We start from the raw sequence: 15,877 nt of genomic DNA on the forward strand, positions 1-15,877 counted from the left end.
CTCGAAAATTAATGACAATGCACCATGCCCTCAATCCTCGCAGTGACATTGATAGGCTATATCTCTCACGAAAAAAGGAGGTAGAGGATTATTACAAGTGAAGCAAGTTATTGAAGAAGAAAAACAAAATTTGAATGATTACCTGCAGCAAACAACGGAAAAATTTCTAATTGAGGTAAGGAAAGAGAGTTTATTTAAACCCATGGAGACAAAATTGGAATACAAAACCAACCAAGTAAAAGTGAGAACTGAAAGATGGAAAAATAAGGCATTGCATAGATATACCTTCACAGCATAGAGGACAGCGCTGACAACAACTTGACCTGGCTATTGTTGAGAAATGGTGCACTAAAGAAAGAAACAGAATCGGTAATTTTTGCAGCACAAGAACAGGCCATTAAAGCCAACGTTATGAAGGCAAAAATACAAAAAATTCAAGAAGACAGTAAATGTAGATTATGCAAAGAAAATGAAGAAACGGTAGACCACATTATAAGTGGATGCAGCAAAATCGCACAAATTGAGTACCGTAAAAGGCATGATAACGTAACTAAGATAATCCACTGGCATTTATGTAAAAAGTATGGGTTTAAAGTGTCTAAAGACTATTGGAAGCATAAAGTTCACCAGAAAGTGGTTGAGAATGAAAAAGTTAAAAAACTCTGGGATTTTAAAATCCAGACTGACAAAAGCTTGGAATGTAATACACCCGATATCATAGCGGTTGAAAAAAGTGAAAACAAGGGTTTTAAGTTTATCGAAATATCAGTATCAGGAGATAGGCGGATTGACAACAAAGAAAATGAAAAAATTACACAATATCGCGATTTGTAAATCGAAGTTCAATGAATCTGGCAAAAGAAAACAAAAGTTGTTCCCATCATAATAGGTGCTTTAGGCGCCATCCCTAAAACATTGAAAAACCATCTAGAAGCACTTGAGTTAGATGGATTAAAAATTGGGCAGCTGCAAAAGGCCGCTTTGTTCGACACAGCTTTCATTTTCAGAAAGTATTTCCACAACTCATAGGCCCTTTGGTTGGGCTTGAATTAGTGGAATATAACCAACCTTTTCTTATGACTGAGGAAGCAAATCAAGCTTTGATGAATTTTATATATATATTGAAAACTTTCTAAAAGGTTTCTTTCCCCCCCACACATACGAAAGATTCTAAAACTACTGCACATTAATATTAGTACCGTGGGAGGGCTAGATGATATGGAAACACTGCTCTAGACACCAAACCTGTAACAGTTGTCAAGCCACTTCAGGTCATCAATATGTTTGATGGTTTCGCACTACTTTAAGACGTTCACAAATATACGTGATCAGTGCAGATTTAGAACCCATGACCTACTTTCTGGAGAATGAAGACACTATGCACTCGGCAAACTAGGCAGGCATGGACTACAGAATTGTAAACTTTTGTAGGCGGGATCTATGTGAAAAAATAACCTTATTGCTAGTTTGGTTAATCTTCATGATAGTAATGCTGTGTTTAAGAGAAACTTTTCCAGTGAAAGAACATCTGCTTGCATATTCGTTCCTCCATTTAGTAGTCCAGAAGTGAAGATTGCTATTATAAATTTTCATTACTTGAAATATCACCAATATAATAAAAAAATGAGCGTATTTTAATATGGCGATAAAAAATGTCATCCGAACGGAAATCTGAAAACCTATACAGAGTTCCTCATACTTTCTTAGAAAACTCCATGCCAACTAATTTTGCTAACGGTCCAGAAAATCACTTTCTTCTGAAATTGAATCTAACTCTCAAATCTTTCTCCTTTTAACGTTAAATCTTACTCTGCTCTACAATGCAATAAAAAAAAAATCTGCCATGAAAACATTATTAGCCTTAAATAAATTTCGACATACACATAGCACATGTGATAAGAAATAAAGCCAAAAAAAAAAAACCTTCCAAATTAAAATATCTCTCTGTATTATATGTAATACCAGTCATTAGAATTGTAGCCTCTTAGAATGGATACGAATTTATAAATGTTTCTAAACAGAATGGACATATGTAACTAGAAATACAAGATAAACATATAACAGACAAAACATAATTTATTCTATAAATGGATTAACGAGATTTCTTTAACATCAGGTATGTAATACTGTCTAGGTTCAACTGCCAGACGCTCATGGTTTAATTAAATAAATATCCTACGAATGCAGATGTTAAAATATTACTGTGTTTCATTCCAACCAAAATAATCGATGCTATCAAAACCTTACCGATATGATACGCTGACAGACATAATTTTATTACTCAAGGATACACGAGGGGTACATACGCTACTGTATATGAGCAGTAGCGCTTATCACGTGCGTCGTGAAGAAGAAACTCAAGTTTTTTCTTAACGACATGTGTCCTCATCATTCAAACACTGTTCTACTTGTGGCTTAAAGTATTCCGGAGAAACGTAAAGATAAAAATCCACGACAAAAAAAAAATGACATCCGTGAGGATTCCGCTTAATCAACATTATGGAGTGTCCGAAAACAAATTTAAAGAAATGCATAAAAAATCCATCGAAAATCCTTCAAGTTTTTGGTGGGAGGCTGCTATGGAATTTTACTGGAAGGTTCCACCCGAGGAGGGGAGTTTTTTTGAATATAACTGGGATGTATCGCAGGGTCCCGTTTTTGTGCATTGGATGAAAGGTGCTGTCACAAATATCTGTTATAATCTACTGGACAGACATGTGGAACGAGGATTGGGGGATCAGATTGCGTACTATTGGTAAGTTTTATGAAACTAAATCGCTTTTTATTAATACTGTTAAGTGTTTATTTCTATTGCTCATTTTGTGTTTCTTGTATTGCAATTATAATTATTTAGATAGTCGAATTACATTAACCAGAAATTTTAACGTTATTTATTTTATGCTGTCTCTATTACTCATCTGCTAAGAGTTGGCAAATCTCTCGCTCTTTGACTTTACATATGTGATTTGAAATGTCACTCACTTAAGAATAAGAAAATTTAAGACATCGAGGGGTTTAAAGATATTGTTATCGAATTTCCATTCATTTGAAATGTAGATATGATGTGAACTGTTCTTCAATTTACGCTATCCATATAGTTTGCAAAACACTAACGTTCGTAAATGTTAGTAAAAAAAAAAAAACTGAAGATATTAAAATATTACGAATATATCATAAATTGCATGTAATTGGATTGCACACTTCGAAAAAGTATTTTTCGAGATTAAACAAACAAAAATTACATATATCAGTTGAAAATGAATTTGTGAACTTTAATAACATGTTCTTTATGAACAGTGAGCATAAACACTGGATTCAGTATTTTAGTATCCATTCGTCCTATTTTTAGTGCGCCATTTTTCTGATTTAAGAATATAATAATTATAAGTGTATTTATTTATATATAGATAAAATAATATAAAACTTATATAGATTAAAAACATAATATTCAACAAATTGTGTCTTTTATTGTTGAAGCTTTTCTGTAACCTTTTTTGTTTTCACTTTTCAAGTTATTCGATTTTTGCTTACATTTTAAACTCAAAAAAATCAAAATCACTATTTCAGATTTTCACCATTACGTTGTTAATTGTTGATAGCCATGAACTCAACTACCAGATACCTACTGATATGCAGGACTCTTTTATACCAATCTTTGTAAACTAGTTTTAGTACTAACCTTTGAGAACGCCTTTTATTTCCTAAAGGAAGTTAGAATAATGCATTATATGCATTAACTTTAAAGTATTTTATAACACGATAATTAAAGTATTTTAAAATTAAAATTAGTAAATTTCTTGCTTTTTTAATCAAATACACGAAGAAACTTCATTTGGGCTTTTTCAATTGAGTTAGTCTGTCTCATAAGGAGGTGGAGGGGCTTTTCCCCCTCGAGAAAAATACAAGTCGGAAAACAAGAGATTTTTAGAACAAAATACACGTGGAAGGGGAAGGGAAATAGATTCCCCGTTATTCGTCAATGAAGATGCCAAGTAAATTTTTTTTCCCCTATTCATTCTTTTATTATTCTTCGAAATACACATGTACAATAATCTTGAATAACATTCAAACATGTTATTTTACAAAGGTCAATCCTAAAAATGGTTAGATATTTTCTAAAATTTACTATTTTTATGAATCTAATCTGTGATTTTATTTTATTTTATTAATAATTAAGAAAGTTAATCAAAAGATATCTTAAAATATATCGGTCAAAGATTATTAATAATAATGATTTTTTATGATGACATATCTGTTATTATCACATACATCAGCAGTTAAAATCTCTTTGTTTAGGTTGGTACAAATTTATTTTCGTTAATATTTTGTTGGCTTAAACAACAAACATAATTAGAGTACTAATTACCTCAAAAACTAGAACACACTATTAAAAGAAACAGAGGTATAAAATAACATATTACATGATTTTCTTAATTTTTAGTGTGTGTGTGTGTGTGTGTGTGTGTGTGTGTGTGTGTGTGTGTGTGTGTGTGTGTGTGTGTGTGTGTGTGTGTGTGTGTGTGTGTGTGTGTGTGTGTGTGTGTGTGTGTGTGTGTGTGTGTGTGTAAATCATAGATTAAAATAAAGTAAAAGAAAGGAAATGGTAATCTATGAAGTAAGCTAATTTATAATATTTTTGTACAATATCAAAATTTACTATTATTATTATTATTATATTTTTGATCACCACAAAAATTCAGTACCCAAAATACTGAGTACATTAATTTTTGATAATATTTTTTTACATATGTACAGTCTTTGTTATTACATTTACTGTTCAATACAAAATGCTGAGGACATTTGTTTTCGATAGATATCTATCCATGACCGTTTTTGTCATGGTTGCATTGAACTTTATTTTCTGTTTGTTCTGGTGGCGTTTCTGTGGATGGATCAATCGATATCAAAAATTGGTGTGCGAGGAGGGGGGGGTTGAGACCGCAGGATTTAAGGTGCTGACCAGTGGTGTACCATAGTGTCAGTCCTTGTGCCATTATTATTCGATCTTTACATTGATGACATCCTTCCGAATGTCTTAAAATTTGACCGGAGACATACAGCTGTTTGCTGCTGATAATTATGATGAAAAGACAGGGAGGGTAATCAAAAATGCGAATGTCTGCAGCACTTGCAGAATGATTTGAAGAGGCTGAAAATGGTTGTTCGTTCAATATTAGTAAAGTTATATGGATTTTGGTACGATGAGAGATCAATGGCGTTTCATATTCGTAGGAGTATGCTAAAATAAACTAATCAACCTAGGGATTTTTTAGTTTTAATAGATAGCACGTCCTACCTAATCTGCACAGATGTGATCTGTGTTGTGGAAGCAGTGAAAGGAAGAATTATACAAATGATATTGCGATTAAGGAAGATAGGTTACAAGGACAGATTGAGAGAGAGTATGTGGAGTGCAAACACTAGTAAACTGAGAAGGAGGGGTGATATAACAGATATCTACAAACTTCTGAGAGGGTCATATAAGATATCGTTAGATGGAAGCTTTCATTTGATATAGACTGGAGAGGGGACGAAAGAGTGACCATGGAAAATAAGAACGAATTCAGTCAAGAAAGGAGTGAGAGCTAGATATTGTTCTCATAGAGTAGCGCGCATGATTCAAATGCTTGCCTTTGGAGGTGGTAAATACAAGGCGTGAATGAAGGCTACATATCACTTGAAAGTGATATGCGGCCTCCTTCGATGAGTTCCCGGTTCATCGAAGTGTTCACTAATAAAATAAACAAAATGTAAAGCAAAGCAAAAAGTTCAATTATTGGAAGAAGATTTCTAGTACAGGAAATTCCAAGTAAATATTAAGTCAGGTAGTCTCAAGGTCGCAACTTCTATACAGTTAATAGCCCTCTATCATAAAGGAATTAAAAGCCAAGTATGATAATTGCATGATAAGACAGAAAACTGATAGTGAGTTATCCTTCAAAAATTGAATACCAGTCGACATATTTGATAATAGTAATAGAACTCTATTCCCAGTAATGATCCAGTAGTGGATCATTACTGGGAATAAAGTTCTATTACTATTATCAAATCTCCAAGGAGTCAAAAGACTCATCGTGGGAGGTCCCGCTGTCACACTCACAGTTTATCATACCTCGCCTTAAATATGTTCACTGCGTCCACACTCACCACACTCTCGAGTAATGCACTCCAATCACTAACCACTCTCCGTGCAATAAACCTGCTCCCCACCACTTGCTCACACTCTCCTTATACAGCTTCCAATGATGACATCTTATTCTCTCACTGTCTTTACCCATTCTATGCAAAACATCCTCTACATTAACAACTTATATGTCTCAATTATATCCCCTCTTCCTATCCACCAGTTTCTACAAATTGCATTTTCTCGATCTGTCTTCATACTGAACATTCCACTGACCAGAAACCACCTTAGTCAATCGTCTCTGGATGCTTTCCAACATACCTTCATCTTTTTGAAAACCAGGTGATCAAATTTTTACACAATTCATATGTGACCTGATCAAAGACTTACACGATGGAACCATAACATCCTTACCTCAACAAATCAATTCCCTCCGCATCATTCCCATTATCCGCTGTGCTGTCCTCAGAATTTTAGCATTATGATCCCAAAAATTTAGATCTTTGTCCAAAGTCACTCCCGAATCTCTCATCTCCTTTGAGATATTTCCGTCAATTATGTACTCTAACTATCTTTGCTTCCCAAATTTCAGAACCTTACACATCACAACATTAAATTGAAAACTCCACTTATTTGCCCATTCAGCGAGTGCTTTCAATTCTCTTGTAAAGCCACGACATGATCAAATTGCGAGTATTTATTTGTCAAGATGCCACAAATCAAAATATGTGTCACACATATATATGAAAAACAAAGTAAGCATTCCTTGTTATTAATTAGAGTAGCTGTAAGGTACATCTAAAATTACCTTCAGGTGATTATACAGAAAATATACATTGAAAATAACAGCATCATAAGTATTTCAATAAAAATTAAAATTATATTTGGTAAGCAAGATCTCCATACTGCTTTTTTATTCGTAGTTATTATCACCAGCAGTAAATGTTTTTCTTTTTAACTTATTAAACATTTATTTATATTTTTATAAGCATTTCAGCCATTATTAAAACATTAGATCTACTGTGATATAGTTTATATAGTGGTAATAATATTTTCGCAGTAGGTGTTTTTTTGAGAGACGAGAAAATCGTCCGTCTCTCATATCTGATCCACCATTCGTAGAGTTGTATCATGCATTTATAACTTCAAATTTTTCTCTGCCTGAAAAGTATTATTATTCCAAAGTTATTTCTTCTTCTTTCTATGGTTTTGATAGGCCTTTACTAGCCCATAGCATTCCAAGCACCTCTGGATTTCCTAACTGTTATTGCAGGACAGGGTGGTTAGCGCTCTGCCTTTAGCATATTTTTTATATAAATTGCTTGTGTTGTGATCTCTTGGCCGGTTCGCTTGTTTTGCAGGATGAAAAACCCGAAAAACCCTTCCGCCTCAGTATGAAACCAGCTAACTCACTTTCAACTGAAAGGCCGTGATAAAAATTCTTCGCATCCTAAACGGTATTTCGATCACAGTACTTTCCAACCGATGGGCATCGTTGAATCCCAACTGAGTTACGGACGCTCAATGCCAAAGTAAAACTTTCCTTGCTTGATATAAATATGTTTATTATTACTATATAACATTTTTTTAAAAATTTAGTTATTTTAGTACTGGAATTATGAAAACAGGGATGAATTTGAAAATTGATCCAGGTTTGATGAAACTGCTCATTTTACCGTGAATTATTCACTGCATGATTTGTTGTTTCGATGGATTGTGAATTTTCAATGAAATTTTCATTCGACGATTCCCCCCGTTTCAAGAAACTGCCTGACGATGGATTGCATGTTGCATGGTCGGTTAACTTTTGTTTAATCAATTGTTTTGCCATTACTCGACTAATTATTCATTCGATAAGTTTCCTTTCGATGAACTATTTTAAGTGAATCTTCTACATAATATAAGAAATGAGTTTTGTAAGAGCAATAGTTAATAAATATGATATATAGTTCTCGCAGGATGATTTATATAGACAGACAGACAGACAGACAAGATGGGCAAAGGAGGATGACTATTGAAAAGACGGAAGCTAAAATTAATCGACAACAAGCAAAACGTAATCGACGTACCACGGCAGGTCAGCTTGCAAGTCGGTTCCATTCTAGCACAGATACGCCGATATCTCGACAAACTGTAGCAAGATATCTGTAACAAGTAAGCCTATACTCCCGAAAGCCTGTAGTCTATGCCCCTTTATCCACAACTCATCGTACAGCAAGTTTTCAGTGGTATTGTATCTACAAAAACTGGACAAGACACTAATGGCTTAATGCACCTTTTACAAATGAGAGTCGTTATAGTCCTTCCGATCGACACTTGATCTGGCGTGCTGCTTATCATCGCGAGAATGTTCTTGAAAGGGATAGATACGACGGTGCTAGGGGTCGTGGTGTGGGGGGACATTATGCTTAATAGACGTACCGAGTTACACGTCCTGGAAAAAAACAATTGTGACTGAATGTACGATATTGCAAAGAAGTTCTTCAACGTCATGTTAGATTGTTAGATTGTTCCGTGGTTTCTGTAGACGAAGAATTCATTTTTATGGATAACAGTGCCATATAACATCGTGCACGAGAGTGGTAGAGATACTTCTGGAGACCGAGGATATTAATCGAATCGAGTGGCCAGCACGCTCCCCAGATCTCATAGAACACGTTTGAAACGCAATAGGGAGACGCACTGCCGCTCGAAATTTCTGCCCAGAAAACAATCAAGGCCTTAAACTTGCTCTGAAAGAGAAGTGGAACAGTTTGCCTCAAAAACACCTGAATCACTTTGGTGCAAAACATGATGACGTTGTGAGAGTTGCATCGGAGTTCAGTGCGGATATATTCCATACTGAAATGTCCCTCCGTATAGTTTTCTATAAGCTCTATACATTAATTCCTTAACTACGTCCTTTGGACATTTGTAAGTGTTGTTAAAAGCGTATCGCAATTTAATTTGTACTCACTTTATAACACATTTTTTGTGTAACATAATTTAATAGTATGCTGGCAATAAACGTATGTCCATATTTGGCTGTAGTCATGAAATTTGTTTTTAATATATAGGTAAAAATGTAGTTCGTCCTTAGCTTTTGAATACGTGTATGTTGTATTCGTGTATGTTTAAAATATATAAGTTGAAAATACTTACTTAGTTGACTGAAAATGTGAGTTTTTACCGTTTTCAAGCAAAACGCCGTACAGATAATATGTAATATCACAGCGGTTTCCATTACTTCACGACTGAAGAAGAACCGGAAATATCGTACGCGCTGGAATATGTGCGAATGAAAAGAACACTAAGTAAACAGAACACTTTTCTTTCAAACAGAGATAGAGATACAGATATGTTGAGATATGAAAAAGTTTTGGAATGAGAAGAACGTTTGATGAGTATTCTATTTAGCTGTTATGTTACGAGAGTAACTGGAATAACACTTGCTGAAGATAAGCTAATAGAAACTTTGGAACTTAATAAATGACGTTTCTCATAGAGGAAGAGAAATATTTATCGGATAATAAATATTCCATTAGTGTAGTAATGATTTAGCGGCTTTTTCAGTAATAAATAGGGCTAGTTAATTTTTAAGTGTTCTATCATTTTTCTTTGGGAATTCGCACAGGAAGAGGAAAACGATTCTGAATCTTAAAGATGAAAGTAAAAAGAAGAGCACTCCTAAACGGAAGCAGGCAAAATAGCCGTAATTATAATAGTTTATTAAGAGGAGTAACATGGGAGTTTTCCCAGAAATAATATACGTAAAAAGAAGAAACGTTTTTGGGGATTTTTCTAGAAGGCATTGAAGGAGGAACGCTAAACAGTGTTTGTTCGAATTTGAAGACTTTACAATAAAGTGTGTGAACTTTTCGTATATTTTGAGATTAGAAAATCTACAGTTATTTCCAATATAAAGTAGTTTTCGGGAAAGGAACTGTTTCTGCCGATGGAATAAAGAAAGTGTTTTTTCTTTTTTTTTCTTTTTTTTTTGTTGTTCAAGAGAGGTCCAGATCCAGTTAAGAGACATTATGTTCGTTTTAGCTGGTATATTCATGACCCCCAAACCAGATAAGGTGAGATTTGTTTGTTTGTCTTTTTAGGATTTAAGACAAGTTTCTGTTATTGAAGTAAACTTCAGCATATTGTGCATATATATATATATATATATTTTTTTTTTAAATGGATCTTAATATTATTAAAACGTTCTTCGTTTTTTATATTTAGAGTGTGAAGTCGCAGTTTATTTAATTATTATCGAAGTTTAGACTGAATTTTGAGAATATGAGAGAATTATCATAGCAAAATTACATATATCCGGGATCGTACTTGTCTGCTTAGATTTCAGTATAGAAATCTGATACCACTCGCAAACTATTTTTATGACAGGCACAGCAGGCAATATTTAATAGTTTAAAACTTATTCGCAATGGTGCAATCCACGACAAGATTTAAGAAATAAATAATACATTAAATCTTTTACAAATAATAAAAACTAGTTTTAAAACCTTCTTCCAATGGTGTAGTCGACGATAAGATAATTCTGAGAAATAATTAAGAGAGTTGAGTCATCAGACATAGATTTAGTGTATTTATATACACTAAATCTAAGTAGAATAATAAATGAAAACGCTTCTAATTCTATCGGAGACTGTCTCAAATTTAGGAAATTATTACTCTGGTTTTGAAGTCAAAACGTCAAGGAAAAGCTAAACATCCTGCCCAGAACTCCAGAAGACCCAGAAAAGTTACAAGTTATGCAGAATTTAAAGATATTTTAATTAATGAATTTTCTAATAAGGAAGAATTAGGTTCTAATCTGTGGAAAATTCATTCCTGTGTTCAGACCAATAAAGAATCTGTTCACCAGTTTTATGATAAAATGACAAATCTGTTGTATAGTTTTATGACTGATGAATTTAATTTTGAATATGTTGAGAGAACACTTTTCTTTCAGTTTAGGAATGGTTTGAAATCTGAATTAAAAGGAGCTGTTTATAAACTTGATATGACTACTATTGAAAAAGCTCTACAGGTTGCTTAGATGGAAGACTCCTTAAGTCAGAGTGTGAATCCTAATTTACCAAAGTCTCTCCAAGTAATAGATAATATCAATAACTCTGAAACTCATGAAAGAAAATTAACCCATCATAAATGTTTTCTCAGATTAATTCTGAGAAAACGTTAATGATTGTTAATTGACTGGCTAATTTCTCAGAAAAATGATTTTAATAAAGAAAATTGAAAAGATTGAAAAACGTTTTTGAAAACGTTTTTTAAAAGGTTTATAAGTTTCATTTTTTCTAAAAAGAATAGATAATAAAATTTCGCCTGTTACGAAAACACAACATGAAATTTTAAAGCGATTCTGAATATTCAATATCAGCTGACTGTACACAATAATGAATCACATGAAAGTTTATAGTTTAAGGGCCGTTATTACCAGAAACACAATTTAGGTGAAAGAAAATGTAAGTGTTATATATATATATATATATATATATATATATATATATATATATATGTTCAAATGTCCCTTTTTTGAACATATATATATATATATATGTTCAAAAAAGGGACATATTGCTAAAATCTTAAATTCACTAATAAGAAAGCCTATTTTTATAAAAAAATTGAGGATCCATCAGTATCAGTCAGTTCTGTATCAGTTCCATCTAGTACACTAGATGGAACTGATACAGAATCATTGAATCTAATTAAAGAAGAGATTGCAGGAATTCCGTGTAAGGTAGTGTCAGACACACAGGTCAATCTAAAGAATTTTATTCAATAGTTGTTACTCAGTTTTTTCTGTATATATTTCTTTCCTGATTTTTCTGTTACTATGACACACGAATTATCTATTTCAAATGCTACAATATGGCACAAAAATAGTATTAAATAATTACAATGATATATGTTAGGAATAAACGGATCTATTAACAAAGAAATATATGTTTACACCTGATGATATGTATATTCACAACTATCGGCGGAATCTTGGTCGAATAAAGCACTAACGACGGTAGATTACGTGCTCGCAATGGGCACGTTGTCATTCAAGGCAGGTTTCGTAGTGCATGCGAAGGTTTGCTGTCATTTTGGAGGTTGGGATATATGCTGGACATATTGCATAATTTTATCCTATAGTTCATCAAGGTTTGATAACGAATTCATTTCAATGACTGTTTTTTAAATCTCGAAAATAGCCCGAAAGAATTAAACCCAAAGTAATATTTGACCCTTGAGAAAAAAATAGGTGACCGATTTTAAGAGCGTGTGCCAAAATTACAGTTAATGAGGGAAATATTGTTGCAAGGCTCTTAGTTCTTAACAAAAATTCTTAAATTCTTAACAGAAATATATTATTATTATTATTATTATTATTATTATTATTATTATTATTATTATTATTATTATTATTATTATTATTATTATTATTATTATTATTATTATTATTATTATATTAATAATAATATTATTATTATTATTATTATTATTATTATTATTATTATTATTATTATTATTATTATTATTATTATTATTATTATTATTATTATTATTATTATTATTATTATTATTATTATTATTATTATTATTATTATTATTATTATTATTATTATTATTATTATTATTATTATTATTATTATTATTATTATACAGAAATGCAAAAAGAAGCTACTACAGAGACAAACTAACCTCTGCACAAAACAACATTAAACAAACCTGGCATCTGATCAATGAGATGCTAAATTGTGTTCCCAACACCACCGCCTCCGAAACCATAAAACATAGCTTCATGAAAGACGCAAAACCTATCCAACAACTAGCAAATGACTTTAACCAATAATTTGCAGACTCCATCCAAGAACTGCACAGAAATATTCCCCCAATCACAAACCGTGACCCTCCACTTGGACCACAATTAAAGAGACATTATGGTTCCCAACCATAAAAGAAGCGGAATTTCTCTCTGCAATACATCAAATCAAACAACAAAGGCCCAGGAATTGATGGTATAAGACCTAAAGATATAAAGCAACATGCAACTGCTTTAAGTCCTATCCTACTAAAATTAATAAATAAAATATTTAAAACAGGACAGATACCAAGTATGCTAAAGACCGCCATAATCACACCTATATGCAAATATGGAAAAAGAAATTTAATCAGCAATTATAGAACAATAGCAACATTACCAATTATCAATCAAATCATGGAGCGGACCATACTGAAGAAACTCACAACATATACAGAGACCTTTCATATTATCCCCAAAACACAATATGGTTTTCAGAAAAATAAGGGAACAACATATCTCTTGGAAGACTTTACACACGTAATATACTCACTCACATTATACACTCACACATCAAACCTTGTTAGAAAAGCTGAGGCATGTTGGAATAGACGGGCCTCTTCACAGGTGGTTTACAAACTACCTTCAAAATAGAAAGCATATTACACGTATCGGATCAAACCGAAGCAGAGAGAGCTGCCAGTAACCTGTGGAGTACCACAGGGAGCTGTACTCTCCCCAATTCTATTCAACATTTACACGCACGACATTAATCAGCTACCTCTCAAAGGTAAGATCTTCCAATACGCAGACGATACAGCAATAATATCCATCCATAATAATGCAAACATAGTCCAAACAACTATGCAACATGACATAAATCTGCTCATAGACTGGCTCACGAAAAACTCCATACACCTAAACTCAGAAAAGACAAAATTAATGATACTCAGAAATCCACTAACTCGACCAGTTGATAACAAATATATAACCATCCAACATCCACTTTCCAACATAAAAAACACACAGAACAGCAAAACCACTACAATCACCCAGGTTGAAACAATACGATACCTTGAAATTTACTTCGATGCAGATATGAACTGGGAATAGCCACATAAACCATCTACACCACAAACTCCGAACAATAAGTGGCAAACTCTACAGGTTAAAAGACATAGTTCTCATACCCCTAAATACACTAATATACAAAGCACTATACCAAAATATACTAAGATACGCTATAACAACGTATGCTTGCTTTCTGTGCACCCTACAAATTAAGTAGATTAATGTCGCTACAGTACAAAATGATAAAACTGATCTTTTGGGAACCAAGAGAAAATAACGACCTTATATACATTGCAATGTCAGAACACAAAATACTGACAGCAAAACATTTATGTCACTATGCAGCTTTGCTAAAACATTATTTCGATGCTAACTACAGGACAGTCAGAAATACATAACGTATAACAAGACCTCAGACAACTAATTACATGACATATAAATACAATAATCACTACGGAAAGGTCACGCGAAACTTCTACATCCCAGATATGATACACAAATTACCTTTTGAATACAGAAACCTTACAAACTACAATAGCCTGGAAAGAGGCACTAAGGACATACAAGAAACACGCATCCAAAATACCATACAAACTTAACGAAACACAATACATTCGTTCAGGCTTCCAATTCAGCGACACATCAATGCATTCCAAGTTATTGTGCGTGCGTGCGTGCACGCACGCACGAATGAACGATTGAGAAATTCTATGATTGAATAATATACAGGGTGTTCGGGATAAATTTGACAGTTTCGTAAGGAAAAAGAAAATCTTCTTTGTATCTATTAAATTTAATGAATTGACAAAAAAACATTACAGGCAGAGTTAATTACAATACTATCAACAAGATTTACTCAAAATAACCACCATTAGCATCGATCACAGCTTCAATTCTGCTTCGGAACCTCGAACAAGCTGATGCTACAGTCTCCCTGGGAAGGGCCGCAAAAACTGTTTTAATTTTATCCATTAACTGGGCTTTTGTATTACTGGAAGTGCGATTGGTGTCTTTTTCAACTGCGCCCCATACAAAATAATCCATGGGGTTAAGGTCTGGGGAGTTTGGAGGCCAAACATTTGGACTGGTGAAGTCGTAGAAATTTTCAGACAACCATTTTTCTTCCATGATTCAGGTGGGTTCCAGCTATCCATCCTTTCTGACATCTTGTATATGAATGAAGAAGGGTCCAAACTTTTAAATGAAGAGAAGTGTGTGTTAATACATGTAACTTACGGAAAAATATAATTAATTATAAATATGTCAAATTTATCCCGAACACCCTGTATATTCAATCACAGAATTTGAATGATTGAGAAATTCGCGTACGTGTGCGCGAATTTCTCAATCATAGATTTCATAGCTTCCCAACACAGCAAAAAAAACCAATAAATAATAACCAACTGGTGTCATCCTCAGATAAGCTTACATATAAGCTTCGAGCATTAAAGCAGAGAAATTAATTCTCATCTAAGATGTATCATATCTAACCAAATGCATGTAATGTACGTATCACATGTAAAGCAATGCATGTAATGTATGTATCATATGTAAACAAATGTAAGTGATGTATCATATGTAATCAAATATATGTAATGTATGTAATAACTGTAACAAAAGTATGCAATATACAGTGATTATAAAAGAAACATCTGCAATAATCATCATTATGAATATTATAATAATATACGTTGTAAACAGTTATTATTATTATTATTATTCAAAAAAAACTTTATGTAGAGAAAGTATTTGTTTTGATAATTGACATTTATGTCTTTAGGGGTGAAGCAAAATGCTTTTCATATTTCCCACTATCTGTAGTGGTTACAGTGAGGATAAAATTTACGAGCAGTTTGCTCGCTCTGAATGGGCATGGAGATTATGCATCGTTATAGGAG

At 33.0% G+C, this 15,877-nt stretch overlaps 1 protein-coding gene across 1 annotated transcript in view; it reads left to right on the forward strand.

Moving 5' to 3' along the window:
• The first annotated feature begins 2,372 nt into the window (after nt 1-2,372).
• Nucleotides 2,373-15,877, forward strand: part of LOC150099717 (acetyl-coenzyme A synthetase, cytoplasmic-like) — a 109,866-nt gene continuing 96,361 nt past the window's right edge. Inside the window, exon 1 of the mRNA XM_090404526.1 lies at nt 2,373-2,755. Coding sequence (XP_090260652.1) covers nt 2,466-2,755 — 290 coding nt within the window. The 5' untranslated portion in view covers nt 2,373-2,465. The remainder of the gene's footprint in view (nt 2,756-15,877) is intronic.

Source organism: Typopeltis vanoorti, chromosome 14 (assembly GCF_054136105.1).
Source record: "Typopeltis vanoorti isolate ZY-2024b chromosome 14, IOZ_Tvanoo_1.0, whole genome shotgun sequence".
Taxonomy (NCBI): domain Eukaryota; kingdom Metazoa; phylum Arthropoda; class Arachnida; order Uropygi; family Thelyphonidae; genus Typopeltis; species Typopeltis vanoorti.